The sequence below is a fragment of the Antechinus flavipes genome, chromosome 3 (assembly GCF_016432865.1).
Source record: "Antechinus flavipes isolate AdamAnt ecotype Samford, QLD, Australia chromosome 3, AdamAnt_v2, whole genome shotgun sequence".
Classification (NCBI taxonomy): Eukaryota; Metazoa; Chordata; class Mammalia; order Dasyuromorphia; family Dasyuridae; genus Antechinus; species Antechinus flavipes.
In genome coordinates this window covers 614,094,252-614,120,057 of record NC_067400.1, presented here as the reverse complement: position 1 = coordinate 614,120,057, position 25,806 = coordinate 614,094,252, and the positions used below count along the sequence as shown (strand labels likewise).

The 25,806-nt window shown below is 62.7% G+C and overlaps 2 protein-coding genes and 1 long non-coding RNA gene across 10 annotated transcripts; 2 read left to right on the top strand and 1 right to left on the bottom strand.

Annotated features, from left to right (window-relative positions):
- Window positions 1–91: 91 nt before the first annotated feature.
- Window positions 92–12,107, bottom strand: ITPKC (inositol-trisphosphate 3-kinase C). The gene is made up of 7 exons (XM_051989191.1): window positions 6,151–12,107; window positions 4,231–4,330; window positions 3,831–4,044; window positions 3,425–3,629; window positions 2,849–2,950; window positions 2,473–2,544; window positions 92–1,280 (listed from the first exon to the last, which is right to left on the bottom strand). The coding sequence occupies exons 1-7, from the start codon at window positions 8,314–8,316 to the stop codon at window positions 1,077–1,079; spliced, it is 3,063 nt and encodes a 1,020-aa protein (XP_051845151.1). The 5' UTR covers window positions 8,317–12,107; the 3' UTR covers window positions 92–1,076.
- LOC127556204 (uncharacterized) lies at window positions 1,287–2,276 on the top strand. Of its 8 annotated transcripts, none has more exons than XR_007952374.1 (4): window positions 1,287–1,818; window positions 1,943–2,024; window positions 2,107–2,147; window positions 2,189–2,240. It is a non-coding gene; the product is annotated as an uncharacterized LOC127556204 (long non-coding RNA). The 8 variants fall into 8 exon arrangements; XR_007952371.1 differs by having other exon boundaries at window positions 2,066–2,147; XR_007952376.1 differs by lacking the exon at window positions 2,107–2,147 and having other exon boundaries at window positions 1,943–1,983; window positions 2,189–2,276.
- An 818-nt stretch (window positions 12,108–12,925) lies between the features above and the next one.
- Window positions 12,926–25,479, top strand: COQ8B (coenzyme Q8B). Its single transcript, XM_051989198.1, has 14 exons — window positions 12,926–13,081; window positions 13,557–13,793; window positions 13,934–14,000; window positions 15,326–15,403; window positions 15,486–15,596; window positions 15,857–15,942; window positions 16,022–16,162; window positions 16,245–16,326; window positions 16,463–16,556; window positions 17,146–17,287; window positions 17,928–18,035; window positions 18,121–18,186; window positions 24,683–24,769; window positions 24,854–25,479. Exons 2-14 carry the CDS (start codon window positions 13,560–13,562, stop codon window positions 25,181–25,183), a joined length of 1,626 nt encoding a protein of 541 aa, XP_051845158.1. The 5' UTR covers window positions 12,926–13,081; window positions 13,557–13,559; the 3' UTR covers window positions 25,184–25,479.
- The last annotated feature ends 327 nt before the right edge of the window (window positions 25,480–25,806 follow it).

The following is a 25,806-nucleotide window of genomic DNA, read 5'->3' as shown; positions in this document are numbered from 1 at the left end:
GGGTCGTTCTTCCCCCTGCAGTGCTCGATGCTGCCCCGTGAAGGGGGCTCCCCAGAACTCAACTCACAGAGCTTGTGGAAAAGTCACCAGGCTTTATTTTGGGGAGTACCGAGGCCCCCGCCCCATCCCCTCCCTCCCAGCATCAGCCCACCCCTTTATAAATAAGTAGAAAGAGCATACCCCTGTTCTCCCTCCCTCCCCTGCCCCCCGGGCCAGGAAGGAGCTTCATTAAGGCTAGGACTTGGGGGGCAGCCGACATGTAGTGAAAAAACAGTGCTGGGGAGTTGGGGTCTGGCCTAGAACCCCAGCTCCACCACTTTCCATTTCTCCAGAAGGAAACCGTGAGGAGCTAGTTGTAAATGCAGGCTCCTCCCCGACTCCTTGGGGAGCAGGAAGACAAATAAGGGCCGGGGTTTTCTCCCTCGCCCTCAGGTGCACGGATGGCCTAGTCTTTGGTTCTTGGGCTCCGGGGTTGGCCACCAGCAAACCCTGACCCGGCTTGAAGCCGAGCAGCCGGCCCAGAGCCCCGGGCAGAGGCAGTGGTGGTCACACCAAATGGGGAGGGCAGAGAACAGCCAGCCAGCCCCCCTTCAGCCTCCTTCCCTCCAATCCAAGCCAGGAAGCAGAGGCCTCTGGGGAGGAAGAACCGGACCAAGATGACTTCTCCCCTCCCCCAAGCCTGACCAAGGCAGGGCCAGGAGAAGGGGGACGCCTTCATTAAGAGTAGGAGTCACAGTGTAAGCTGGGGGCCAGGCTCCTCGTTCCCCCAAAGCTGGTGCTGGTATTGAGGTGAAAGGCCCTCAGAGGGAGGGCCTTCTCCGCCCACAGGTCACCCGCGGCACAACAAGCAGGCATGGTACCCAGATACCGAACCTGGAGGGGCAGTGCTCAGCAGCCAGCTCCCCCCCTTTGTGTTTCCTCTCTTGGGTCCCCCTACTTGGAGCCCAAGGGGTCAGGGGGCACAGACTTCTCGCTTCAGATGCCACCCCCCTGCCACCTGTAATACCCAAAAATAAATAAATCCCAGGGTGGGAACAAGGGGCCCCCAAATCAGTCCTGCCCTTGGGACCCCGGGCTCAGCTCTGGGCCAGGCTGTCCAGAAGCTCGATGACGTTGTCCAACCCCCACAGGTAACCGTCCTCCCGGTTGCCCTCTTCCCAGGGCAGCCGGTGGCTGAGGGTCTGGGGTGGCGGCAGAGGCACGGTCTTGCCAAAGTCGATCATCCAGACCTTGGCCAGACCACTCTGGTCGTGGACAAAGAGAAGCGAGCTGCCCACCACCTGGGGAGAAAGGAGAGAAGGCTGGGTCGGGGGACTGGGGAGGGCGGAACCCTCCCCTGGGTAAGGAGAGCAGCAAAGGTCAGGGAGCAGAGTCCAAGAGTGCACCGGAATGGGGAAGGGAGGTGCAGGTCAGCAGGCAGTGCAACAGAATGGGGAATCGGAGGCACAGGTGAGCAGACAATGCAACAGAATAGGGGAATGGAGGCACAGGTGAGCAGACACTGTAACAGAATAGGGGAATGGAGGCACAGGTGAGCAGACAATGCAACAGAATAGGGAAACGGAGGCACAGGTGAGCAGACACAGTGTAACAGAACGGGGGAATGGAGGCACAGGTGAGCAGACACTAACAGAATAGGGAAACGGAGGCACAGGTGAGCAGACACTGTAACAGAATAGGGAAATGGAGGCACAGGTGAGCAGACACTGTAACAGAATAGGGAAACGGAGGCACAGGTGAGCAGATAATGCAATAGAATAGGGAAACGGAGGCACAGGTAAGCAGATACTGTAACAGAATAGGGGAATGGAGGCACAGGTGAGCAGATAATGCAGCACAATAGGGAAATGGAGGCACAGGTGAGCAGACACAGTGTAACAGAACGGGGGAAATGAAGGCACAGCTGAGCAGACACTAACAGAATAGGAAAACGGAGGCACAGGTGAGCAGATAATGCAATAGAATAGGGAAACGGAGGCACAGGTAAGCAGATACTGTAACAGAATAGGGGAATGGAGGCACAGGTGAGCAGATAATGCAGCACAATAGGGAAATGGAGGCAGAGGTGAGCAGACACTGTAACAGAATAGGGGAATGGAGGCACAGGTGAGCAGATAATGCAATAGAATAGGGAAACGGAGGCATAGGTGAGCAGATAATACAACAGAATAGGGAAACAGAGGCACAGGTAAGCAGACACTAACAGAATAGGGAAACGGAGGCACAGGTGAGCAGACACTAACAGAATAGGGAAACGGAGGCACAGGTGAGCAGACACAACAACATAATAGGGACACAGGCATGGGTGAGCAGACAGTGCAACAGAATGGGGAAACAGGTGAGCAGACCTCTTTCCCAAGCCCTATTGCACCCCAGTCTAGGAGAAAGCAGACTCTGGTAAGTGCCTTACGAGTGCCCTATTCGAGCCGAGGCCGCAAGGCGGCCCTAGCCCGGCACAGCTCCCCTGCTCACCTCATGAGTTCGGAAGAAGGGGGAGTTTTCCAGGGTTCCTCGAAGCTCTTGCAGGCGTTCCACATACTTCCTCTGTGGAGATGGGGGAGCTGTTAACTTCAAGACTGGGGACGTGCCTCTGCACTCCCCATGGAGTGAGCCTGAGCTCACTCCTGCTTCCCAGAGAAGGACCCCAGGATTCTGAGCTCATCCGGTCAGGACCAGAGCTCTAGGGCTGGAAGGGGCTTTAGAGAGCAGCGGTCAGCTCATTTCACAGAAGGGGAAACTGAGGCTCCCCAATATTCAGTGAGCTAGAGGGTGAGACCAGGATTTGCACCAAAGGCAGGGACAGGGATCTGGAACGGATGGGAAAGGGGGGACACAATGTTTCGCTCACCAGGAGGTCTCGGTCACCGTTCACAAAGTCCTCCAGGACCCGGGTGACCTGCTCCGCCCTCTGAGTCTTCTTGAAGTTGGTGTTGCAGGTGCCGTCTGCCTTCTGAGGGAGCGCAGGGGGGCAGCGGGTCACTGACCGGCCCTCCCCCCAACCCGCCCCGGGGGCCACGGGCACACAATCCCACCGCCAGCAGCAGCTGCTGCTCCCCAGCCCAGCCCTGGCGCTCCTGCCTCACGGAAGCGTGGGGGGTGGTAGGGGCTGGCCGGCCTTTGAAAGGGATCCAAGCCCCACAAAGAAGGGCAGGACCCTCTTTTAGCCAGGGAAAAGGGAGCCGTTTAGCATCCCTCAAACATCGTTATTCCCATTTCATTTTAAAGGTGCCAAGTTTTTTTATGATAGCCCTTTGAGAGATAATGCAAGTTCCCATTCTGCAAATGAGAATCTCAAGCTCAGATTAAGCAGATGGCTGCAAGCTTGTAAGTGCCGGGGACCCCAGACCCCTCCCGATGTCCCCTCGCCTCTGTTGTCCTTCAGTCCCGGCCACCGCCCCCCACTCTCACCCAAAGGCCTCCTCACCTTGATGCCCTCGATCCGGAAGCCCAAAGTGGCCGTGGAGCTCACGGTCTCTCGCCACTGCATATAGCGGGGCTTGGTGACGGCGCCCTGGGCGTGCTCCTCCGCGGTGGGAGCACTGGGGTCCACGGCCACCATCTTTTCATACATGTCCCGACGAGGCCGGGGACGCTCCCTGGCCTTTGCCAGCTCTTCCTCCAGGTACGTCCTTGGGGGAAGATGCCAGAGGCCGGGCTTCAGTCAGCTCCAGCCCCTGCACCCCCCCCCAGTCCTTTCAGACCCACAGTCCCCAGAGCCCAGGAGAGTCAACGCCCCTTCAGATGCCCCTTGCGCTCCCCGGCGTCCCCCTCAGCTTCCCGATGGCTTCTGGGCCTCCTGCAGTACCCCGTGGCACCCCGCCAGAGCCCACCTGGTGCCCATCTTGCAGTCCATGATGGAAGGCGTGCTGAAGTCAGCCAGCAGGTCCTCCATCTGATTGAAGGCTTCTCCGTCCTGCTCCACCACCCCATAATAGGCAGGCACAAACGGGCGAAGGGCATCCTCCATCAGCTGCTCCAGGCTCCGCTGTTCACTCTCACAGAACCTTTTCAGGATCCGCCCATCTTCCCCGGCCTGGAAGTTGCCTGGAAGCGAAGCAGCAACTCTGAGGGGCAGAAACCGGGCAGAGCCCCCCACACACACCAGGGCCTCCAGGCTGCCTCATTCTGCTCCCGGCCTCCGTTCCCCTTTCTACCCAGAGGGGAGAAGGGACGGACGCTAGTCGGGGCCAGAGCGGCTCCATCCCCCCCAGGCCCAAACCTGGCGCGTACCCTTGTGTCCGGACAGCTGGACCCAGGGATAGTGCTTCCGGAAGGACACCACGAAGGGCGCGTAGTGCACGGCCGACTTCAGCTTCCTCCAGGACACGTTCTGACCGAGACAGAGAACAGATGACCTTTAAATGGGGGAAGGGGAAGGTGCTGGCAGAACTCCCCAGCCCAGAGAGATGAGCAGAAGGATCCAGGAGAAGACCCTCCCCACCAGGGGCTCCCCATCTCCAGCCAAGGCAGCCTTCTCAATAAGGATCATGGGAGGATAGAAAATGGAGAGAGACAAACAAAAGGAGAGGGTGAGGAAGATGGGAAGACAAAGGGAAAGCTTTGGGAATGGGAGCTGGGGAATATGGGGAATGATGCTAAAGGAAAGCCAGGTTTCTAGAATAACATTCCCCCCCCCTCAAAAAAAAAAGCCCAAACTCATTCTGGGGACTGAGATGGGGGCACGAGGCTGGGGTCTGGCTCCAGCCCTCCCTGGACCAGCTTAAAGAGCAGTTCGATGGGGTGTGAGTCGGGGGAGATTAGTGGGTGATGTCCAAGTAGTTGGGGTGCGCTCTTGCGAAAGAGACAGATGGCCAGAGGCCAAAAGAGCCCTGTTCCGAGATGGGACCCTGGGGACTTTCCTCACTGACTCACGGGACCGCAGTGGGAGAGTCCCCATCCCCTCGGCCTCAGTCTTCCCGTCTGAAAGGCCTGGGGTGGACGGGGTCCTTCCACCTCGGAGACGGAGGGGAGACGAGTCTGGGAGGCCGAGAGCAAGGTCACGTGCCAGGCTCCCGTACGCACCGGGCGGCCCGGACCTGTCGGGTCATGTGGCTGTTTACGTGCCCCTGGCCCATCCACCTTCATGCCTAGGCAGGAATCCGGCTGCCCTCGGAGTCCCTGCCCGGGTGGGGGAAGGGGCCTCTCGTGAAGCTCCTTCCCAGCATGAGAAGCCCACCCAGGCGGGAGGTGGCCGTGGGCAGCCACAGCTGGCACCTCTTGCCCCCAGCGCCAGATCAAAAGGATTCCTGCTCCCTCACTCACACACCTGGCCCGGGCCTTCCAAACCAGCCTGGCGAGGGCTGGCGGGCCCTGACTCACCAGGGCCCCACCCCATGTTTTTGAGAGATGTGGGATGGGACAAGGAGGAAGAACAGGCCGAGTGAAGACCGTCCTTCAGGGCCAGTGGGGGGGTCACAGGGCAGGCCAGGGCCGGGGGGGGGTCACAGGGCCAGTGGGGGTCACAGGGCAGGCCAGGGAGGTGGGGGTCACAGGGCAGGCCAGGGCCGGGGGGGTCACAGGGCAGGCCAGGGAGGTGGGGGTCACAGGGCAGGCCAGGGCCGGTGGGGGTCACAGGGCAGACCAGGGCTGGTGGGGGTCACAGGGCAGGCCAGGGCGGGGGGGTCACAGGGCAGGCCAGGGCGGGGGGGGGTCACAGGGCAGACCAGGGAGGTGGGGGTAACAGAGCAGACCAGGGCCAGTGGGGGTCACAGGGCAGGCCAGGAGGTGGGGGTCACAGGGCCAGTGGGGGTCACAGGGCAGGCCAGGGCTGGTGGGGGTCACAGGGCAGGCCAGGGCCGGTGGGGGTCACAGAGCAGGCCAGGAGGTGGGGGTCACAGAGCAGACCAGGGAGGTGGGGGGTCACAGGGCAGGCCAGGGAGGTGGGGGTCACAGGCAGGCCAGGGAGGTGGGGGTCACAGGGAAGGCCAGGGCTGGTGGGAATGAGGAAGAATAGCTCAGAGCCAGTGGGAGTCAGAGGGAGTCCCACCAGGACTGGTAGGAATGAGGAAGGACAGACCAGGGCCAGTGGGGGTCAGAGGCAGACCAGAGCCGGGGTCAGAGGGCAGACCAGTGGGGGTGAAGGAGATTAAGAACGTTGTCTGGGTGTGTGGACACCAGGGACAGCGGGAGGAGAGGGGGGGCTCTATTCACCCTGGGACCCTCCTCAGCATCACTGCCGCCTCCGCTGCCGACGACCACGTCATCCTCGGACTCATCGAAGGACGAGGCAGATGACAGGCCTCCGCTGCCTCCAGGGCCCCTGGCCGGGGACCCCACGGCATGGGGCCAAGGGGCTTCCTGCTCCCGGCCCTGCGGTCCGGCCCCGGGCTCGGGGGTGATGATCACCCGCGGCACGGGCCCCTGGGGGCCCCCGGAGAGCAGGGTGTGGCACCGCTCTTCAAGCAGAAGGAATTCCAGGGCCCCGCCGGGGCCCCCCAGCTCCAGCTGCCCCGGGGGGCGGTCGACGTCCAGAGCAGCCAGGGCCCCAGCACGGACCAGCCCGGGTTCAAAGCCGTCCCCGAAGTGTCCACAACCCCCAGGGCTCTCTGGCCTTCCTGGGGGGCCGTCTCTGAGCCCCACGTCCAAGGTGTCCCCGTCCAGCCGCCTTCCGGGGCCAGCATCTCCGTCCCTTGGTCCCCAGAGGCCATCCTGCTCTGCCCCCAGCGGGGGGCCGTCTCTGCGGGGCTGCCCCGGAGGGGCCTTGCTGTCCAGCCGCGGCTCAGGTCCACAGCTGGGAGGCCGTGCCCAGGCACCGGGTGGCTCTGCCCTCCCCAGGGAGTTAGCCCCGTCTCTGTCCGGAGCTCCCATGGGGACATCTTCACCCCGCCGTCCCCAGGAGCCAGCCCTCTCTGGCTCCGGGAAAGGACCGTCCCCGGCGGCCTGCTTCCCCAGAGGGCTCTCGTGCTCCGGCTCGGGTACGGGGCCGTCTGTGCCCGGACAGCCTGGCTGCCCCTGGGCCACGTCACCGCCCAGCCTCCCCGGCAGGCCCCCCGCACTGTCTGCCCGTCTCCAGCAGTGGAGTGACCGTGCCTCCGATCTGTCTCCCTTGAGCCACCCGGGAGCAATCTGAGCATCCAGCCTCCCCGCGAGACCCTCACCAGCTGGCCCAGCCCCAGGGCCCTCTGCCCCATCCAGCTGGGCCCCGAGGGGGTCCCCCTCCGGGTCATCTCTGTCCGGCCAGCCTCCCAGGGCGTCTCTGCTCAGGGCCCCAGAGGCCCTCCGCTCTGGGCCACACTGGGGGATGGCTGCATCCGACGGTGCTTCTGAGTGGTCCTGCGGCCCCCAGGGACCCGCCTCCCCCGGGCTCAGCCGGGAGGGGTCGGTGTCGGGCTGTCCGAGGAGGCCGGCTCTCTCCGTCCCGGGCAGCTTTGTGGCTCCTCGTTCCCCAAGGCCAGCCGTGTCCCCGGGTGTCCCCTGGGCCCGGCCACCGTCTCCGTCGCTCCCCGCCCAGGGCCCCGCTCTGCCAGGTGTCGCCGGCTGATCCCCGGAGCCCTCCTGCTCTGGCCTTGTCGGCTCCCCCGGGGGGCGGCCTCCATCCTGCCGGGTCTCAGAGCTTTCCCCGGCCTTCAGTTCCCAGGGGCCGGCGCCCTCTGGCCATCCCCGAGAGCCTTCTCTGTCTCCGTCCGGCGGTCTGCAGGGCCCGTCTGGCTGGTCCTGGGACCCGAGAGTGACCAGCATCCCCAGAGCTCTGCCCAGCTGATCCCGGGGTTGGGTGGCGTCGGGCTGCCCGGTCCCGGCGGGGTCTCCCTGGTCCCGGGGCCCCGCGCTCACTAGGTCACCTGGTGCCTCGGTGCTGCCCCGGGGCCCCCGGAGCCCAGCTCTGCCCGACCCACCTGAGGGCCCCCCGACATGCGGCTGAGGCTCAACATCCCCAGCAGTCCCGGGATCCCCGGCCAAGGCAGGGACCAGCGTCCACTCGGCCCCGGCGGTGTCTGGTGCCCCCCGGGGCTCAGTTCTGTCCGGCTCATCCGGAGCGCCAGCGGTGTCCAGCATCCCCAGTTCCCCGGCAGAGTCCGGCGTCCCCCGGGGCCCAGCAGAGTCCGGCGTCCCCCGGGGCCCGGCAGTGTCCAACGTCCCCTGGGGTCCTACAGTGTCTAGTGTCCCTCGCGGCCCATCCCGGCCCCCGGTAGTGTCCGGCGCCCCCCGGGCCTCGGCGGAGCCCGGGGGATCCCCGGCGGTGTCCAGCGCCCCCGAGGCCCTCGCGGCGTCCGGCCGATCCCGCGGCGGCAGCAGCCCGCCCCCCTCGGGCCCCGGGCCTCGGCTCCGCCGCCTCCTCGCCTCCGTGGCCGGCGGCGCCCGGCAGGGACAACGTCTCATGCCCTCCCAAGGCCGCTTCTCTGGCTCCGGCCGGCCCGGCCCGGCCCGGGATCCTCTTCGGGCCCCTTTAAAGCCGGGGGTGTGGCCGGCCCCGGGCGCCGCGGTTCCGGGTTTCCCTCCCTCCGCAGCTGCCGCTTCCTTCCGGCCAGACCGCGGCGACCAAGGGGTTAACCGAAGCCACGCCCCTCCCGGCCCCGTCCCTCCCCGGGGAAGCCCTGGCCCCGCCCTAGGACGTGCGTGCGGTGACGCACCTAGGGGAGGGAATCCCTGGCCCCGCCCCCCGCCTTTCTGACCGAAACTCGGCTAGTCTCGTGAGCTTCTAACCCTGCGTCTTCTAAACATCCGGGGCGTGCCGCAGCCGGGGGGCCCGAGCCGGATTCGGGGGGCTACCAGGCCCGGGGCCCAGCTTTAGTTCTCTTAGCATTTCTCAGCCCCGTCCGGGCCCTGGTCTATAAAAAGCGACCGCCTCAGCCTCAGTCTCCTCCTCTGTAAAATGGAACCGCGAGCTCTCCTCGCCGTGCTGACCCTCTGCTGACTATTATCGTTTTTGTTGGAAGCGGACGGGGGGAGGTCGCGGCTGCCGCTCCGTTTTGTCCTTTCCCTGGGCTGATGCCCAGTTGTACCGAGCGAGCCTCTTTCTCTACCCCGGCTTGCTTTAATCCATTTAGGATCATCCTAGAAAATGTCAAGGACGTCCCGAGCTCCGAGGCTCCAATCTCCTTATCCGGAGCAAAAAACCTCTCACAAAGAGAGCGCTTAACGATCGCTCATTGGCCGCTTCCTTAGTTGGTGTGTCCTTGGAAACGCTAAAAAACGCTTCTTTCCTTTAGAACAATCTGAGCATCCTCTTTCAATTTAACAATAAGTGCCTTCCACGCCCGGATGGCCAAGCCCCTCTCAGCCAAACTGCTGGATGAGAAAACCCACCTTCTCTTGTGTTATTCTCTGGGGGGGAGAAAACACACATCCGGTTCTAAATAGACAGCAGTCATCCCCGGACCCTGGGGGGCAGTGTGTGTCACGCGTGGGAGGGAACCCACGTCAGTTTGCTCATTTGGGAGAGTGGCTGGTACAGAGCCCGAAAATGATTGCAGCGTTATTGTTGTTATTTTAGGGTGACAATTCCTACGGCCCATAACCCATTGGGCTGTTTCAAGCCTCTGGTGAAACGTGTGGAAAGGGATTTATTAGCCTTAAAACGAAGTACAAAAGTTATTATTATTGTGAAGGGGAAAGTACCGGATGCACAGAATCCTCAGCCGAGTCAAAAGTCAGTCTCTTTGAGCGATGAGCATTTATTAAGCTCCATGTATATACAGTGTGTGTGTGTGTGTGTGTGTGTGTGTGTGTGTGACAGCGAGCTTTAAGGGGAAGGCAGAGGGTGGGATGAGGGTCTCGGTGGTACTGACTGGCAGTGTCATCTCTGAAAGAACTCAGGCTCAAGCATTTCCAAACCAAGCAAGGGCGTTTAATCGGGGCGCCCCCTTAAGGGCAGGGGCAACCCAGCAGAGTGAGTAAGGGTTATAGAGAGAAGGCGAAGGAAGCAGCAGAAGAAAACCCGGCGATTGGGCAGAGCAGGAAAAAAGGCAGGATCTCAGGGGAGATTTTGCAAAATCCCTGATTGGTAAAAGAGAAAAGGCCCTTTTGTTCTAATGAGATCCTGGAAAGAGACAACGACAGGATTATTGGGGCGGGGGAGCCGGGGGTGAGGGACCCACAGCCTTGGAAAGCGTCTGGGTCGGGACGTCTGCACCGGGACGGGTCCGTCAGCAGCCCACCCACCCACCTGACTCAGAGGCCGGCGCCTCACTGCGGCTAAGCCTGGTGGGGGCGAAGAACAGGGGGGACTTTCAGCTGAAACTTGAGTCACTTGCAGGAATCGGAGTCAGGTACAGCCTAGAATGAGTCACGAGGGACCGGGCTGAAAGTGGGGAGATTCCTGGGCCCCGTTTTCTAGCCCCCTGGGGAGAATGGGAGCCAGAAGAACGACAGGTGCCGGGATGAGTCAGCGCCTTCCCTCCTGGGCGGTGTGAGTGGAGGCCGGAATTCTCCCAGGCCCTCCCAGCTGGTGGCCTGATCTCCTCCCCCGCCCCACCCCCGAGTTCCTAAAATGCCCGGGCTGACTCAGGTCCGGGGGCACAGGCCCCTCCCCCGCCCGGCCCCAGTTCTTCCCCTTCCCCCACACCTGGTAAGGGGGGGGGGGGGGGGAGCGTACCCACCCGGGATGGAGATGGGTGTGCGAGCGAATAGCCAGGAGGGAGAAGAACCACTAGTGCTTTAGGAGGAGTTCAAAATTAATGAAAAAAAAAAATCAAATGAAGGCGGCCTAGCTGTACCAGCTCTAAAATTATATTATAAAGCAGCAGTTACTAAAACCATCTGGTATTGGCTAAGAAATAGACTAGTTGATCAGTGGAATAGGTTAGGTTCAAAGGACAAAACGGCCAATAACTTTAACAATCTAGTGTTTGACAAACCCAAAGACACAAGTTTCTGGGATAAGAACGTAGTATTTGACAAAAATTGCTGGGAAAATTGGAAATCAGTATGGCAGAAACTAGGCAGTGACCCACACTTAATACTGTACACCAAGATAAGGTCAAAATGGGTTCATGACTTAGGCATAAAGAATGAGATAATAAATAAATTGGAAGAGCATAGGATAGTTTACCTCGCAGACCTGTGGAAAAGGGAGGAATTTATGACCAAAGAAGAACTAGAGATCACTATTGACCACAACATAGAAAATTTTGATTATATCAAATTGAAAAGTTTTTGTACAAACAAAACAAATGCAAACAAGATTAGAAGGGAAACAATAAACTGGGAAAACATTTTTACAATCAAAGGTTCTGATAAAAGCCTCATTTCCAAAATATATAGAGAACTGACTCTAATTTATAAGAAATCAAACCATTCTCCAATTGATAAATGGTCAAAGGCTATGAACAGACAATTCTCAGACAAATAAATTGAAACTATTTCTAGCCATATGAAAATATGCTCCAAATCATTATTAATCAGAGAAATGCAAATTAAGACAACTCTGAGATACCACTACACACCTGTCAGATTGGCTAGAGTGACAGGGAAAGATAATGGGGAATGTTGGAGGGGATGTGGGAAAACAGGGACACTGATACATTGTTGGTGGAATTGTGAACACATCCAGCCATTCTGGAGAGCAATTTGGGACTATGCTCAAAAAGTTATCAAACTGTGCATACCCTTTGATTCAGCAGTGTTTCTACTGGGCTTATACCCCAAAGAGATACTAAAGAAAGGAAAGGGACCTGTATGTGCCAAAATGTTTGTGGCAGCTCTGTTTGTAGTGGCCAGAAGCTGGAAAATGAATGGATGCCCATCAATTGGAGAATGGTTGAGTAAATTGTGGTATATGAATGTTATGGAATATTATTGTTCTGTAAGGAATGACCAGCAGGATGATTACAGAGAGGCTTGGAGAGACTTACATGAACTGATGCTGAATGAAATGAGCAGAACCAGGAGATCATTATATACCTCAACAACGATACTGTTTGAGGATGTATTCTGATGGAAGTGGATCTCTTCAATAAAGAGAGCCTTAATTGATCAAAGATGGACAGAAGCAGCTACACCCAGAGAAAGAACACTGGGAAATGAATATAAACTGTTTGCATTTTTGTTTTTCTTCCCGGGTTATTTCTACCTTCTGAATCCAATTCTCCCTGTGCAACAAGAGAACTGTTCGGTTCTGCACACATATATTGTATCCAGAATATACTGTAACCTATACAACATGTAAAGGACTGCTTGCCATCTGGGGGAGGGGGTGGAGGGAGGGAGGGGAAAAATCGGAACAGAAATGAATGTAAGGGATAATGCTGTAAAGAAATTCCCCTGGCATGGGTTCTGTCAATAAAAAGTTATTAAAAAAAAAAAAAAAAAGGAGTTCAGAAAAGAACAGCGATTTTAACCTTTATCTCTTAGGATCCCGACGAGTCCCGGCTGCCCATGAGCTATTCTCATTGGGGAAACTGAGGCTCCGAAAGGTTAAAGGACTCGCCCAGAACCAGTTATCCCGGGAGGGAGGCAGGACTGACATCCAGATCTCCCGCATTCCAAGCATTTCCTACTGAGGGGCAGGAGAGAAAAGAAAGCAGGGTGAGGGAGCAGAAAGGGGGGCACCAAGCAAGGGGAGAGAAGGAAAAGCGTGCAAAGGAGGGGGGCAGGAGGGGGGCGTGCACTGGAGGGGGGAAGCAGGAGGGGGGGCGTGCACTGGAGGGGGAGCAGGAGGGGGGGCGTGCACTGGAGGGGGAGCAGGAGGGGGGCGTGCACTGGAGGGGGAGCAGGAGGGGGGCCGTGCACTGGAGGGGGAGCAGGAGGGGGGCCGTGCAAGGAAAAGGATGCAGAAGGGGGGACCTGCACTGGCGAAGGAGGGGAGCAGAAGGGGGGGTCGTGCGAGCAGGAGGGGACCAGAAGAGAGGCTGTTGAGGGAAGAGGAGGGAAAGTGGGGAATGGGAAGGAGGCGTTGGAGGGAAGCTGGGGCCGGGAAGGGGCGTACGCAGCCTAATCCCGCCTCGAGGCCCTGGCCCCGCCCCCGCCTCTGCTCGCGCACGCCCCGCCTTCACTCCGGCGACGCGGCTCCCGTCAGTCTGCGCGGCTGCCCGCCCTCTCATTGGCCAGATTTGAGAAGAGGGGCGGGACCTCCCGGAAGTTGGGGGACGGTGCTGAATTTGTCTCCTGGCCGGGGAGGAAGGGGAGCCTAGCACGAGGAGGAGTTGTAGGTGCTTAGCAACGGGGAGGAGGGCGTCTGGCGGGGCAGGGAGGGGGTGGGAAACGATGCCGGGCGGGGGGCTCAGAGAAAGGGGAAAGGAGAAGGAGGAGGGGCCGAGAGGAGCACGGGGAGCTGCGAGAGCGGGAGAGAAAGGGGGGGGGGGGGTAGGGGCTAGAAAGCCCGGAGAGGTAGAGGAGGGGTCAGAGAAGAGGACCCAGGGGGAGAGAGAAGGAAGGAAATGGAGGATCAAGGGCGAGAGAGGAAGGGGGGAAGGGAGGAGGAGAGGGAGAGGAGGGGGAGGGGCAGCAAAGAGCCACAGAGGGAAGAAACGGCCAAAGGGAGAGAGTGGAGAAAGGAGAAGCAGAGTAGGGGGCGCGGGGACTGGGAGGCAAAGACCCCTGACCCCCAAACAAGGGGAAAGGAGAGGAGGCCCCTGGGAATGAGGGGAAGACCGCAGACCCTCCCCTTCTCTCTCCCCTAGGCCATGTGGACCCCGCACTTGGGAGGGTCAGCCCCCCAGAGACTGGGCCGCGTGCTGGCCCCGCCCACTGTCTCCAGAGGGAAGTGCCCGTGGCCCCCTGCCTCCCCCTGCCACCCCCACCACGGCTCCCAGGCCAGGACTCAGAACAGTGCCGGGCCGGCCTCGGGCCGACTGAGCAAAGAGGACATCCAGAGGGCCCGGGAGGCGGCCCGGCCCAGGGTGGGGCTGAGGCCCCAGGTAATGGCTCCCCGAACCTCCCCCGGGGCCTCCCCCGCCCCTCTCGCAGCTCCCTCTGTATCACCTCCCGATGGCTCCCACTGACTCCCCCGGGCCCCTTCCCCAGGGCCTCAGTAGTCAGCCACCCCGTTTCCCCCCAGCTGAGTGAGCGCGCCCAGGAGCGGAAGGTGCCCGCCTCCCGGATCAGTCGCCTGGCCAACTTCGGGGGTAGGTACCAGTCTGCAGCTGGGGGCACGGGGCGGTGCCCGCCAGGCGGGCCCTTGGGGCCCAGGCTGGCACCGGCTCCTGCCGGCAGAGAAACAGGCCCCTCCCCCACGGAAAGGCTCCTCCTACAGAAGGAGCCAATCGGGCCCTGGCCCTCAGCGGACTTGCAGTCTCCGGGGCGGCCCACAGAGAGCCAGTGTCCTGGCGAATCCTGACACTGCGAGGGACAGAGCTGGGCCTTCAGGGAAGCTCTGGAGTGTCTGGGGAGCAGCCAGAGAGGCCCCGGGGTGGGGTGGGAGGGGCTTGGGGCGCTGCCCTCCGCAGCTGTTGCAGTGATCCCGGGAGGAGGGAGTGAGGGCTGAGCCAGAGAGGAGGTGGGCCAAAGGTGAAACACCTGGGCCATAAATCGGGCTGGAGAGAGACTGGGAGGAGTCCCAGGTCACTGCTGGGTCAGGAGGAGCACCTGGGAGGAGGGCCGCCTCTCCAGTAATGGGGGAGAGGGAGGGTTTAGGGGGAGGACGGTTGGCTAGGAGGTGTTTGCTGCACATTCACTTCAGGGTGCCCAAAAGGCAGTTGGAGGGGGCGGGGCAGAGCCCGGGGGTCCCGAGGGTCAGAGGGTAGTATCTGGGGAGACTGGAGACCGGGCCATTATTACCTTCTCTCTGTTTGGGGAGAGGAGGAGCATAAACCTCCAGGCCGCCCTGCACCAGATGACTGTCCTCTCACTCCTCCCTTTACATTTGAGGAAACTGAGGCAGAGGTGCCGGCAGGGGCTGCTGCAGAGCTCGCACAGGCTCCTCCCGCCCAGCCTCCCCCCCTCGGGCACCAGTCTGCTATAGGGCAGGGCCGGCTTCTGTGTGGCCGCAGTGCTCCGCACACAGTCGGGGCTTAATAAATGCTTTGTGGATGCATAAGCACTTGGAAGCGCCCGGAGGTGATGAAGCCTGAGGGGAGGGGCAGGCGGTGGGGTTGGCCACATCTCTCTGAGGGACCACCCTGCCCAGCCCCATCGGGGGGTCGACAGGGAGAGCGGCCTGTGCCAAAGCAGGGAGGTGGGAGACGGAGCGGAGGTCGGGGGTCAAGGGGGAGAACAGGAGGCGGAACAGGAGGTGGGGAAGGAGCAGGATCCGGGGAGTCCTTCAAGGGAGGTGACCCAGAGAAGGGGGCTCTGCCACTTAGAACCGGGTGCCCTGGGCAGATTACTTAACCTTTCTGGGCCTCGGCTTCCTCATCCCTTCCCTGGGAAAGCTTTAGGACAGGCAGCTGAGAGCAGCGGGTGTGGGGGGGTCTGGGGTGTGGAGGGGCCCTAACTCTGCCTCCTGCCCTAGGACTGGCCGTGGGCCTGGGTCTCGGGGCCCTGGTGGAAGTGGCCCGGACGTCCCTGTCAGGAGCGCAGGCCGGCGGGGGTAAGTGAGCAGGCTGGCGGTCCTGAGGGGCGGGCGGCCCGGAGGGGCTCGGCCGTCCCAGCCCCCACCCTTCCTTCCCTAGGACGCGGCCCCGCCCCCTTCCTCTCGGAGGCCAACGCGGAACGCATAGTGAAGACCCTGTGCACAGTGCGAGGAGCCGCGCTCAAGGTTGGCCAGATGTTGAGCATCCAGGGTATGGAGCCCGTCCTGTCCCTGACCCCTTCCCCGGGCCCCCTCGGCCCCCTGTCCCTGACCCCCCTCCCTGGCCCGCTTGGGCCCCCATCCCTGACCCCCCTCCCCAGGCCCGCTCAGCCCCCATCCCTGACCCCCCTCCCCAGGCCCGCTCAGCCCCCATCCCTGACCCCCCTCCCCGGGCCCCCTCGGCCCCCTGTCCCTGACCCCCCTCCCTGGGCCCACCCGGGCGCCCACCCTGACCCCTCCTGCCCTCCCCAGATAACAGCCTCATCAGCCCCGAGCTGCAGCGCGTCTTTGAGCGGGTCCGGCAGAGCGCCGACTTCATGCCGCGATGGCAGATGATGGTGAGTGCCCGGGCTGGGCCGGGAGCGGCTCCGGGGGCCAGGGCTGCCCTCGTGACTGCCCGGGCCTGCCGCCCTGCAGAGAGTCCTGGAGGAGGAGCTGGGCAGGAACTGGCGCAGCAAGGTGGCCTCCCTGGAGGAGAAGCCCTTCGCCGCCGCCTCCATCGGCCAGGTCCATCACGGCGTGCTGCCCGACGGCACCGAGGTGGCGCTGAAGATCCAGGTGAGCCCCGGGCCGGGGCGGGGGTGGTGCACGGGCCCCCAGCCCGGGAGCAGGCTCAAGGGGCTCGTGTCCCTCCCCACAGTACCCCGGCGTGGCCCAGAGCATCCGCAGCGACGTGGAGAACCTCCTGGCCGTGCTGAAGATGAGCGTGGCCCTGCCCGAAGGTGAGCCGCCCCCGGGGCCGCCCTCGTCAGCGGGAGACTGGCCCCCGGCCTCTGACCCCCGGCCTCCGGCCCCCCCCGAGGTCAGGGCCTCCTGTGGGAGAGGGGTCCGAGCCGCTCGTGCCGCCCTTTCTCACAGGGCTCTTTGCTGAGCAGAGTCTCCAGGCCCTGCAGCGGGAGCTGGCGTGGGAGTGCGACTATCGCCGGGAGGCCGCCTGCGCCCGCACCTTCAGGTGAGCCGGCCCGGGGGCCCCGAGAGCAGCCGGGGGGGGGGGGCGCCTCGAGTCCTCCTGAGCTCCGGCCTCCTGCGCTGGGGGAGGGGGGAGCGGAGAGCACGCCTGACCTCCTGCACACACGCGGGGGGGGGGGGGGGGGGGGTCGTGGCGACACTCGCATCCAGGACATGCTGGTTCCTCTCAGAATTCCCCCCCACCTTCCTCCCGGGGGCAAATGATAAAATATAGAACAAGGAAGTTAGAGAGAAGTTCCCAAAGCTCCGTGTGTCAGAGAAGCCCCCCCCCCCCCGCCTCCGCCCTTAGAAAGCCCCTGCTGGGCGCTGGGCACGGGCGCGCGAAGCCTGGGACCTCAGGCCCTGTGGCCCAGGAAGGCCCTGCTCGGGCTCACGCCGGGCCCTGGAAGCCGCCTCTGTTGGGAGGAAGCCAGGTAAGACCCGGCCCGGAGGAGGCTCCCGAGGAGGAGCCGGGCCTCGAAGGGGCCCGCGGGGCTCATACGCAGAGCCAGGTCCCTCTGCCAGGCCACGGAGGGCACAGCCGGGAGGTCACGCGGCCCCTTCCTCTGCACCTCCCGTCCCTGTGACTGCAGGCAGCTCCTGGAAGGGGACCCCTTCTTCCGGGTGCCCGCGGTGATCGAGGAGCTGAGCACGGGCCGGGTGTTGGCCATGGAGCTGGCCAGCGGGGTGCCCCTGGATCAGTGCCAGGGCCTGAGCCAAGATGTCCGGAACCGGGTAAGGGGGACCAGGGACTGGAGCAGGAGTCGGAGCCTGCCTTGGATGGGCGGGGGAGGGGGGCCCTCGGGGGGCCTGGGGGCTCCGTCTCGTGGAAGGTCCTTGGTGGTCAGCTCTGGGACCACTGGGGGAGGGGTCAGGGTGGAATCAGTGGGGTCAGGGCGGAACCTGCGGGGTCAGGGCGGAACCTGCGGGGTCAGGGCGGAATCAGTGGGGTCAGGGCGGAATCAGTGGGGTCAGGGCGGAATCAGTGGGGTCAGGGCGGAACCTGGGGGTCAGGGCGGAATCAGCGGGGTCAGGGCGGAACCTGCGGGGTCAGGGCGGAATCAGCGGGGTCAGGGCGGAATCAGTAGGGTCAGGGCGGAACCTGGGGGTCAGGGTGGAACCTGCAGGGTCAGGGCGGAATCAGCGGGGTCAGGGCGGAACCTGTGGGGTCAGGGTGGAACCTGCGGGGTCAGGGAGGAATCAGTGGGGTCAGGGCGGAACCTGCGGGGTCAGGGCGGAATCAGCGGGGTCAGGGCGGAACCTGCGGGGTCAGGGCGGAACCTGCGGGGTCAGGGCGGAATCTGCGGGGTCAGGGCGGAACCTGCGGGGTCAGGGTGGAACCTGCGGGGTCAAGGTCTCTGCCTTTGGCCCCTAGATCTGCCGGGAGCTGCTGCGGCTCTGCCTTCAGGAGCTGTTCGAGTTCCGATTCATGCAGACGGACCCCAACTGGGCCAACTTCCTGTATGACGCCTCCAGCCACAAGGTGGGTGCCTGCAGACCCGGCTCACCCGCTGGGAAGGGGGGCCCGCGCGGGGTCCTCGGTGACCCCTCGGCTTCTGGCCCCACAGGTGACCTTGCTGGACTTCGGGGCAAGCCGGAAGTTTGGCTCAGAGTTCACAGACCACTACATTGAGGTGAGTCTCTCGTCCTGGTGGAAGGCTGGCTCCCCGCGGCCCAGGTCACGCAGGGCAGTCTCCCCTTGGGTACGACCCCCCAGGACAGGCTCGGCCTGTGCAGGGACCCCCAGGGCGGCGCTCTGATGGGAAAGTCTTGCTGTCCTGCCTTCAGGGGCCTCCGGGGCTAAGTGCAGGCCAAAGCCTGGGGCACCAGGGGTCACATCCCCCCCCCCCCATGCTTGGCTGCCGCTTTAGGCTTTGCCTCCCCTTCCTGAGGGGCCCCGGGCAGGGCGGCCCCCCGCTGCCCTTGACCCAGACGCCGTGAGGGGGGGCTCTGAGGCTCCGGGCCCTGCTCGCCCTCTTCGAGAACGTGATCGGAGGCTTTAGTTAGAGGGAGGAGGCTTGCCCTGTTTGCCTCGGGGCCAGGATTCTAATGGGACCAGAGGGGACCTGGCCTGGAGTCCTGTGCTGCGACTGCTGCCCCGGCCGCGTTCCTCAGCTGTAATAGTCACAGCACCCGCCTGCCGGGGCTATTGGGAGGTGACACAGGGAAAGGATGCTTTTAGTCTTAAAGTGCTGTTAATACTCTAGAGAACCTACGGATCCCCCAAATCCTCCTCTTTCCCCCCACAAACCTGCTACTGTGGTGGCTTCTGCACGTCCATCTCCAGCTCAGCCCCCTCCCCAGAGAGCCATCCCTCGGAAGGAAGAATCCTTTCATAGAAAAAAGGTGAAAAAAGCAGCAGAGGCTGGCGCAGGCCGCAGCCCCCCCTCCCCCCTCCCCCCAGCGCGCCCTGGTGGTCCTGCTTGTGTCAGCGCCTCGCCAGGCCCCCTCTGGCTCCAGCTCCCGGGCTCTGCGGCCCCCTCCCAAGTGGCTTCCAGCCCCATCGTGGCTCCTGGCCATGGACTCGGCCCCGGGAGCCCGTCGGAGGGAAGCAGGAGGGCTCCGGCCCCTTGGGGCACGGCCCCCGCCCCTCAGGCCGTCAGCGGCTATTTGGCTCCCACTGCTGAGCCCTCGAGGAGCTCCCTGCGTGATGGGGCGCGAGGGGGCGAGGACCGAGGCTGCCCGGGGTCCCATGGGGGACGGCCCCCCGAGCCCAGCTTGCAGACTCGGTGGCCAGCTAGGCCCCGTCCGGGGGGGAGATGCGTCTGGCCTGGGCCCCGAGGGCCATCTTCGGTTAGTGGGGGAGTCCTGGGCCCTCCCCGGGCCGCCTGGTCTCTCACAGGCGTCCTGTCGGCCCCTCCCCCGTTTGCTGATGGTGGAGATCCTGGGGCCGGGTTTTGTCCCGTCCTTTTCCATCCAAAGATCACTCTTGGCAGATTAAGGGAGGTTGCAGAAAACTGGGCAGCTCAGGCCACTTCCCCGGCCTGGGAGGCCATGGTCACTCCCCCATCCTCCTCAGCTTTCCTCAGCAGCCTCCCCTTGTTCTGGAGGCTGGGAATCCGCCATACAATGCCGGGTGACCCCTGGCCTCTACAGAAAATGCCCTCTGACCTTTGACCTCTGTCCTCTTCCCATCCTCCCTGCTTGCTCAGGCCCAGCCCCTCCAGGCTCAATGGAATTCTCAGTCTCCTCCCCCTCCCGCTTTCTGTCCCCCTGCATTCTCTGCAGTGTCTTGTCCCCAAAGCCTCCCCAGAAGGTCTGGGAAGGACTGACATCCCCTCACGATGGCAGCTGCGAGCCCCGGTTTCTCCTCGGGCTCCTCCAGCCCACTCCTGGCCTGTGTAGGGAGGCTTCAGGGGCCCCCGGCCCCCTTCCTCAGACCCCCCAGGTCATTGTACCCTGCCCTGGACCTCGGTCAGGGCCCCCGGCCCTTCCCCGTTGGCAGAGCCCGCTGCCCCCACACCGCGGCCCTCCCTCCCCCACACCGGCCCACCCTCTCTGAGACAGCCCCTCGGGGTCTAGCCGCTCCTCCCCCTCTCTGGCTGGGCCACAACCAGGGGTGTCCCTGGTGGGCTCTGGGCCTCCTCTGCTGCTGATCGCGCCCCGCTGGGCTCGGGTACCACCTCCAGACAGCTGGTTCCTCCCCAGTCCGACATCCCCGCCGTCCTCTGCTGCAGCTGCACCCTCAATTTCTCTCAAACCCGCTCTTCCTCCGTGCTCCTTTGCACACTCAATCCCTCGCTGCCCCCCCTCCCCGCGGCATCCTGGTGCCCCTTCCTCCACCGTGTCCCTCGCATCCTTCCCCAGCTTCTCCCGGGGCAGGGCCCTCCCTGACTCCCTTTGTTCCATCCGGCCAAAGAGTCTTCCCCAGGCAAGGAGCCCACCCCCACCCCCCCCAAAAAAAAGAAAAGAAAAAGAGTGAGAAGAGCAGGGAGTCGGCAAATCAGCATAGACAGCAACAAATCTAAGGTGGCCTTGTCGAAGGGGGGGGTCTCTTTTATTGTTGGAAAAGTGATAACATCCTTTATGTCCTCTGTGCCCGCGGGTGTGTTTATATACACACACACTCGTACATAAACACGTGACCCGGGTTGTGGTTATAGTCTTTATGCCCTCCCCACATGGATGTGTACACACGTATGTGCGCATACACACGCGTACGGTACGTTATCCAGGCTGCCCAAACCCAGAAGGTCGGAGGCCCCCACAAACTCTGGGCGCGGGAGAGGCTGCCAGGTACCGGGCTCCTGCCCGGTTTGTTTGGGGGTGGGGGTGGCCCCCGAGCCTGTGTTCTTCTGTCTTCACCCCAATTCTCCCGACTGTTCACACTCCTCACTCCCACAGCCCTCTCCTCTCGGCCCGGGCTGTGAACCCCAAGCCTGGAGGGGAGGGTCCGCACCCTCCGCTCCCAAATGGTTCGGGAATTCCTTTCTTAGCTGGGGGGACGGTCTGTTCCTGACGCGGCGCTGGCACAGGACCGCTCGTCCTGGTCAGCATCAGGGGCTGGGGGGGGGGAGGAGATGGCGGGGCGCGCTGGCTCTGCCCCGGTCTATCCCCGTTCCCAGATCTCTCCGCGCCCCCTCTAGCTCCGTCGGCTTCCATGTGCTCCCCAGCCACAGTCTGTCGCAGCAGCCCAAGGGGGGCTGGGGAGGAGCCGCCGCCGCCGCGCTCTCGGCTACCCTGGGGAGCCGTGTGTCCCAGCTTCACTGGGGGTCCCGTAGCTGAATGGGGGAGCGGGACGCTGCGGTGGGTGACCAGCCAGTGCCGGGTTTGTACACTCGTTGTAGGCCCCGACGTGCTCGAGGTCACGTAGAAGGGTCTCGGCGCAGGCGCCACCTGTTCTGTCACCGGCCGCTTGTTGAGCCCCATTCCCAGAGCACAGAATGACCTCACTGTGTCAGAGCCAATGGGACCCGTCCGCGCTCGGCATGCCCCGCCCCAGGCGGGACTAGGGGAAGTCCGGGCTGTGGTGCTGCGGGAGCAGAGCCCCGTCTCTGACAGCGGCACCTCCCATGGCGGGCAAGCCTTCACTGAGAGCGTCTCTATGCCGCGCTTGCCCTGGGCGAGTTCTCCATCAGATAATCTTTTGCCTGGAGCAGAGCTTATGGCACTTTAGTCTCTTTACACGGTCCGAGCTGTTTTCCAGAACAGTTGTTTGGGGCGGCAGCTCCACCCACAATGCACCGCGGCGCCCCTCTTCCCGCGACCGCTCCCCTGTGACCGAGTGCCCCCCTCGTCACTTTGCTGGCGCCTGGGGAAGGCCAGGGCCGGCCTTGCGCTTCCCAGTAGCTGCCCTTCTTTTGATGCCGATTTGCTCAGACCCATCCTTGGGCTACTTTTCTGCCGGCCGGTCCCGCTTTTTCAAACCCAGCTCCTGCCCCGTGGCACTTGCTCCTCGGTCTCGCTGGAACCGCTTCTCTCGGTGCCTCAGAAGTTGGTTCTTGAGGGAGGGCCGTCCCTGCCGACTGGGGCAGAATTCTAGCCCTCTTTCCCTAAACTTCCTGAAGTCTCCTCCTCCGGGAGGCCCCAGGCCCTCGGGCAGCTTGGCGGCCGCCGGGGCTCTGTCCAGGAGCTTTCCCAGGCCCAGACCAGAGTCGCCGCTGCCTTGGTGCTGACCCCCCAGCCTCGCTCTCTTGGGCTGAACTTGCGCCCCCTTTGGCCTCCTTGGCTCTGGTCGCAGGGGAGCGCCCGTTCCTGGGTTCCTCCTCACTCTCCGAAGCCGGGACTGACGGCCCCCGTTGGCCACCAGCCGCGGGCTCGCCCGCTTTCCTGCAGGTGCCTGGGCCTGGACACCGAGGGTGGGGGCCCTCTCCTAGATCCGGTCTCCTGTGAGATTCTGGGTGTCTCTGTGGCCCTTGGGGTGTAGAATATTCTCTCCCCCCCTTCAGTTTCTGCTCTCTTTAATTTGATCTGCTCCAGGAAAATGAAATCTGCTCAGCCTTTCTCAGGTGCATTCGGTTCAGCCACTGCTGTGTGCCTGGCCCTGGGGGAAGGGGGAGAGGGGGGAGAGAAAAGCGGCCCCTTCCCTTCCCTGGAAGCTTCCATTCTCACATCAGGAGTCGCTGTGGCCTCGGCTTCCCCCTCTGCACCATGGGCCCTTTTGTAGTTCTACTTTCACGATGACCGTGGGCCCCGGGGCTGGGGCCGAGCTGCTCCCCTGGCCCCCTGGCCCCAGCCGTCCAAGAGCAGGGAGCCCCCTGGGAAAGCCCCGGTGGGTCAGCAGGGGCAGCGCCAAAGCATGGGAGGACAGTCTTGGGGCTCGTTAAAGTTCACAAAGTACTTTAAATATGATTTAACTTGACCCTCAAAACACCCTACAGAAATAGATGAAGGAAGGGATAGGAAGGAGCATTTATGTAACACCTACTGTGTGCTAGGACTTTTTACAAATCTCATTTGATCCTTAGAGGAATTTTTGTAATCCCAGTTTACCTGGGGGAAACGGAGGTAAATGGAGTGAGCTACCCACTGTCAGGCCGCTAGTGTCTGAGACAAGGATTTGAACTCGCGTCAGACCCCAAGGCCCAGCACTCTCCAGCAGGCTGCCCGCTGCCGCCAGCTTTTCTTGGTGATTGAGAACTCCAGGCTCTGGGGGGTTGGTAGAGGCCCTTTGGACAAGCTGGCACCTAGGGGTCCTTATGCAGGGCACCGATGGCAGGCCTGTGTGCCGCAGGACGGGGCCCTCGGAGCAGCAGCCATGCTTTTGGGCGGAGCTTGGAGGTGTGAGGAAGGACAGGCCAGAGCCAGGAGATGAAGGGTCGGGGGCCAACGTGGGGAGGGTTAGAGTTAGCCGTCCCGGAAGCGAGAGGCAGGGGCTGCCAACGCTTCTTAGACAAAGAGAGCCTTGCTTGGGGCACAGAAACCTGGGGGCTCGGCTCGTCTGTGGGAGGGAGAACCTGGGAGTGGGGAAGCCACAGATGGGGCAGAAACCCCAAGACAAGGACCACGCCGGAGAGGCGGCCGGCCCAGAAGGGGACACGGCGAGGGAGGGAGGCCTCGGACACCTCCCAGCTGTGTCACCCCGGGCCAGTCACTTCACTCTGCCTCAGTTTCCTCCCTTGTGAAATGAGCCAGAGAAGGAAATAGCAAATGCCTTCACCCCAAATGGGATGCAGAGAGTCAGGTGGGACTCCGTGGAAGCAGAGAAAAGGAAGAGGGGCGCAGCCTGCAGTGGCGGGCTCCCAGAGCTCCATTAAGGAAGAGAAGTGGGGGCAGGATCAGTCAGAGCTAGAAGGGACCTGAGAGCCCGGCGTCCAATCTAGCCTCATTTTGGGCGGGGAAACTGAGTTCCAGAAAGGCCACAGCACTTGGTAGATGTGGGTGACATCCCCATGCCAGACTAGGCTGGGGATGGAGATGGAGCTGGAGCTGGCCCCGGGCTGGGCCTAGGGGTGGAGCTGGGCCTGGGTTGCTGCGCATCCCACTCGGGGCCCTGCCGCAGAGCCGGCTGCTGCGAACTTTGTGTGGGCAGAGGGAAGTCGGGAGGGAGGGGGGGGCAGCCCTGGGGAGGGCAGTCTAGGCAGTTCCCAGCAGATGGCCTTAATTTTCCCAGCGAAGTGGGAGGCTAAATCTTGAGCTCTGAATGTGCGGATTTGGGGGGGTGGGCCGGGCTTGGGGAGTAGCTGTGGAGGAGATGGGGTGCGGATAAGAATAGAGCTGGTCCCCCACCCCCACATGGTTCCTGTGGCTGCCTGCCTGGCCAGGGAGGGATCAGCCAACTCGGAGGCCCCTCCCCCTCCGAAAGGCTGGTTGGCTCCCTGGAAGGGGGCAGGGGAAGAAGTGCCATTGGAGCACCAGGCCTCCAGTTCCCCCTCTGAGGGAGGTTTTTGGGCCAAGTCCCTTCGCTTGCTGGGCCTCAGTTTCCCCTCTGTGAGAGAGGCGAGGCTGCAGGGACCTGCTCCCTGGTGCCCTCTCCCAGGCCCTCCAGAAGCAGGGAAGGCTGGGAAAGCAACCAAGGCCCTTTTGGGATGTGGTGCCCGAGGCCATCCTGAAGAAGGGTCCCCTGGCTGGATGCTGGGGACCAGGGAAGAGCCTCCATTGGGAGGAGAAGGGTGAGAGCTGCCCAGAGATCAGAGACCCCACCCCTGGCCATGCCCGCTGACTGGGGGGCTCATTCTTTCCCATTCCCAGGTGGTAAAGGCTGCTGCCGATGGGGACCGGGTGAGGGTCCTCAAAAAATCTCAGGACCTGAAGTTCCTGACTGGCTATGAAACCAAGGTGAGGGTATTTGGGAGAAGGGGGGGGAGAGGCACTGGGTTGGGCCTTCAAAGCCTTCCTGACCCCTCTCCCACTGTTCTGCAGGCGTTCTCGGAGGCCCACGTGGAAGCCGTCATGATCCTCGGGGAGCCCTTTGCCAGTGCCGGCCCCTATGACTTTGGGGCAGGGGACACGGCGCGCCGGGTGCAGAGCCTGGTCCCCGTGATGCTGCGCCACCGGCTGTGCCCTCCGCCGGAGGAGACCTATGCCCTCCATCGAAAGCTGGCGGGGGCTTTTCTGGCCTGCGCCCGTCTTAGGGCCAATATCCCTTGTGGGGACTTGTTCCATGAAGTCTACCACAATTACTGGGCTCCCCGACCCTCAGGCCGGGAAGAGAGTCTGTGCCCCCCCTCACTGCAGGCCCCAGGGACCTGATGCAGCCCTCACCGACTCCTCAGAGACTCTGCTTGGGACCAGCCCAGAGCTCCCAGAGACGCCCAAGGAGCCCCTCCCTGGCCTGACGCTCAGGGATTCCAGCTCCTGTCAGAGGCTGAGGGACCCTGCGGGGCCCCTCCCCCCCGGGACTCGGGGACCATCCTCTCCCCCCATCGCTCCCATCTGGGGGAGTGGACCTCCAGATGGCCTCCCACCCCCACCAGCTGTCTTAAGCCCAATGGGCAGTTCATTCAATATTACCCTAAATAAAGGGGAACCTCCCTCCCTTTCTCCTACCCCTTCTCATTTTCTGGGATTGGGGGTGGAGTGGGGCTGAAAAGATGGGCGAGGCTTCTGGGAGTGGGGACTCCAGGTGCAGATGGCCTGACCCCTCCCCCTCCCTCAGCCCTGAAAAGCCCAAGCCCCCAACCATCTGTTGCCAAAGGGACAACCTCCCTGCCCCCCACGTGCTGGCCACCTGCTCTGCCAGCTGACAGCCTGGCCCCTACCCCCCCCACATCCCATCTTCTTCGGGGGGCCGGGGGACACCCAGGGGGGCCGGCCTGGCCCTGGGGTCTAGACAAGAGGAGGAGGATTGGGGTGGTGATGGGCGACCTAAATGA

Bases quoted from the DNA above. Each gene is read 5' to 3' on its own strand.
- ITPKC (XM_051989191.1), bottom strand. From the start codon at position 8,316: ATGAGACGTTGTCCCTGCCGGGCGCCGCCGGCCACGGAGGCGAGGAGG. The intron at 2,545-2,848 runs GTGAGCGAAACA...CCATCTCCACAG, and splicing joins ACGGTGACCGAGACCTCCTG to AGGAAGTATGTGGAACGCCT. The intron at 1,281-2,472 runs GTGAGCAGGGGA...CTTTCTCCCCAG, and splicing joins CCTTCTTCCGAACTCATGAG to GTGGTGGGCAGCTCGCTTCT.
- COQ8B (XM_051989198.1), top strand. From the start codon at position 13,560: ATGTGGACCCCGCACTTGGGAGGGTCAGCCCCCCAGAGACTGGGCCGC. The intron at 13,794-13,933 runs GTAATGGCTCCC...GTTTCCCCCCAG, and splicing joins GGGTGGGGCTGAGGCCCCAG to CTGAGTGAGCGCGCCCAGGA. The intron at 18,036-18,120 runs GTGGGTGCCTGC...CTGGCCCCACAG, and splicing joins ATGACGCCTCCAGCCACAAG to GTGACCTTGCTGGACTTCGG.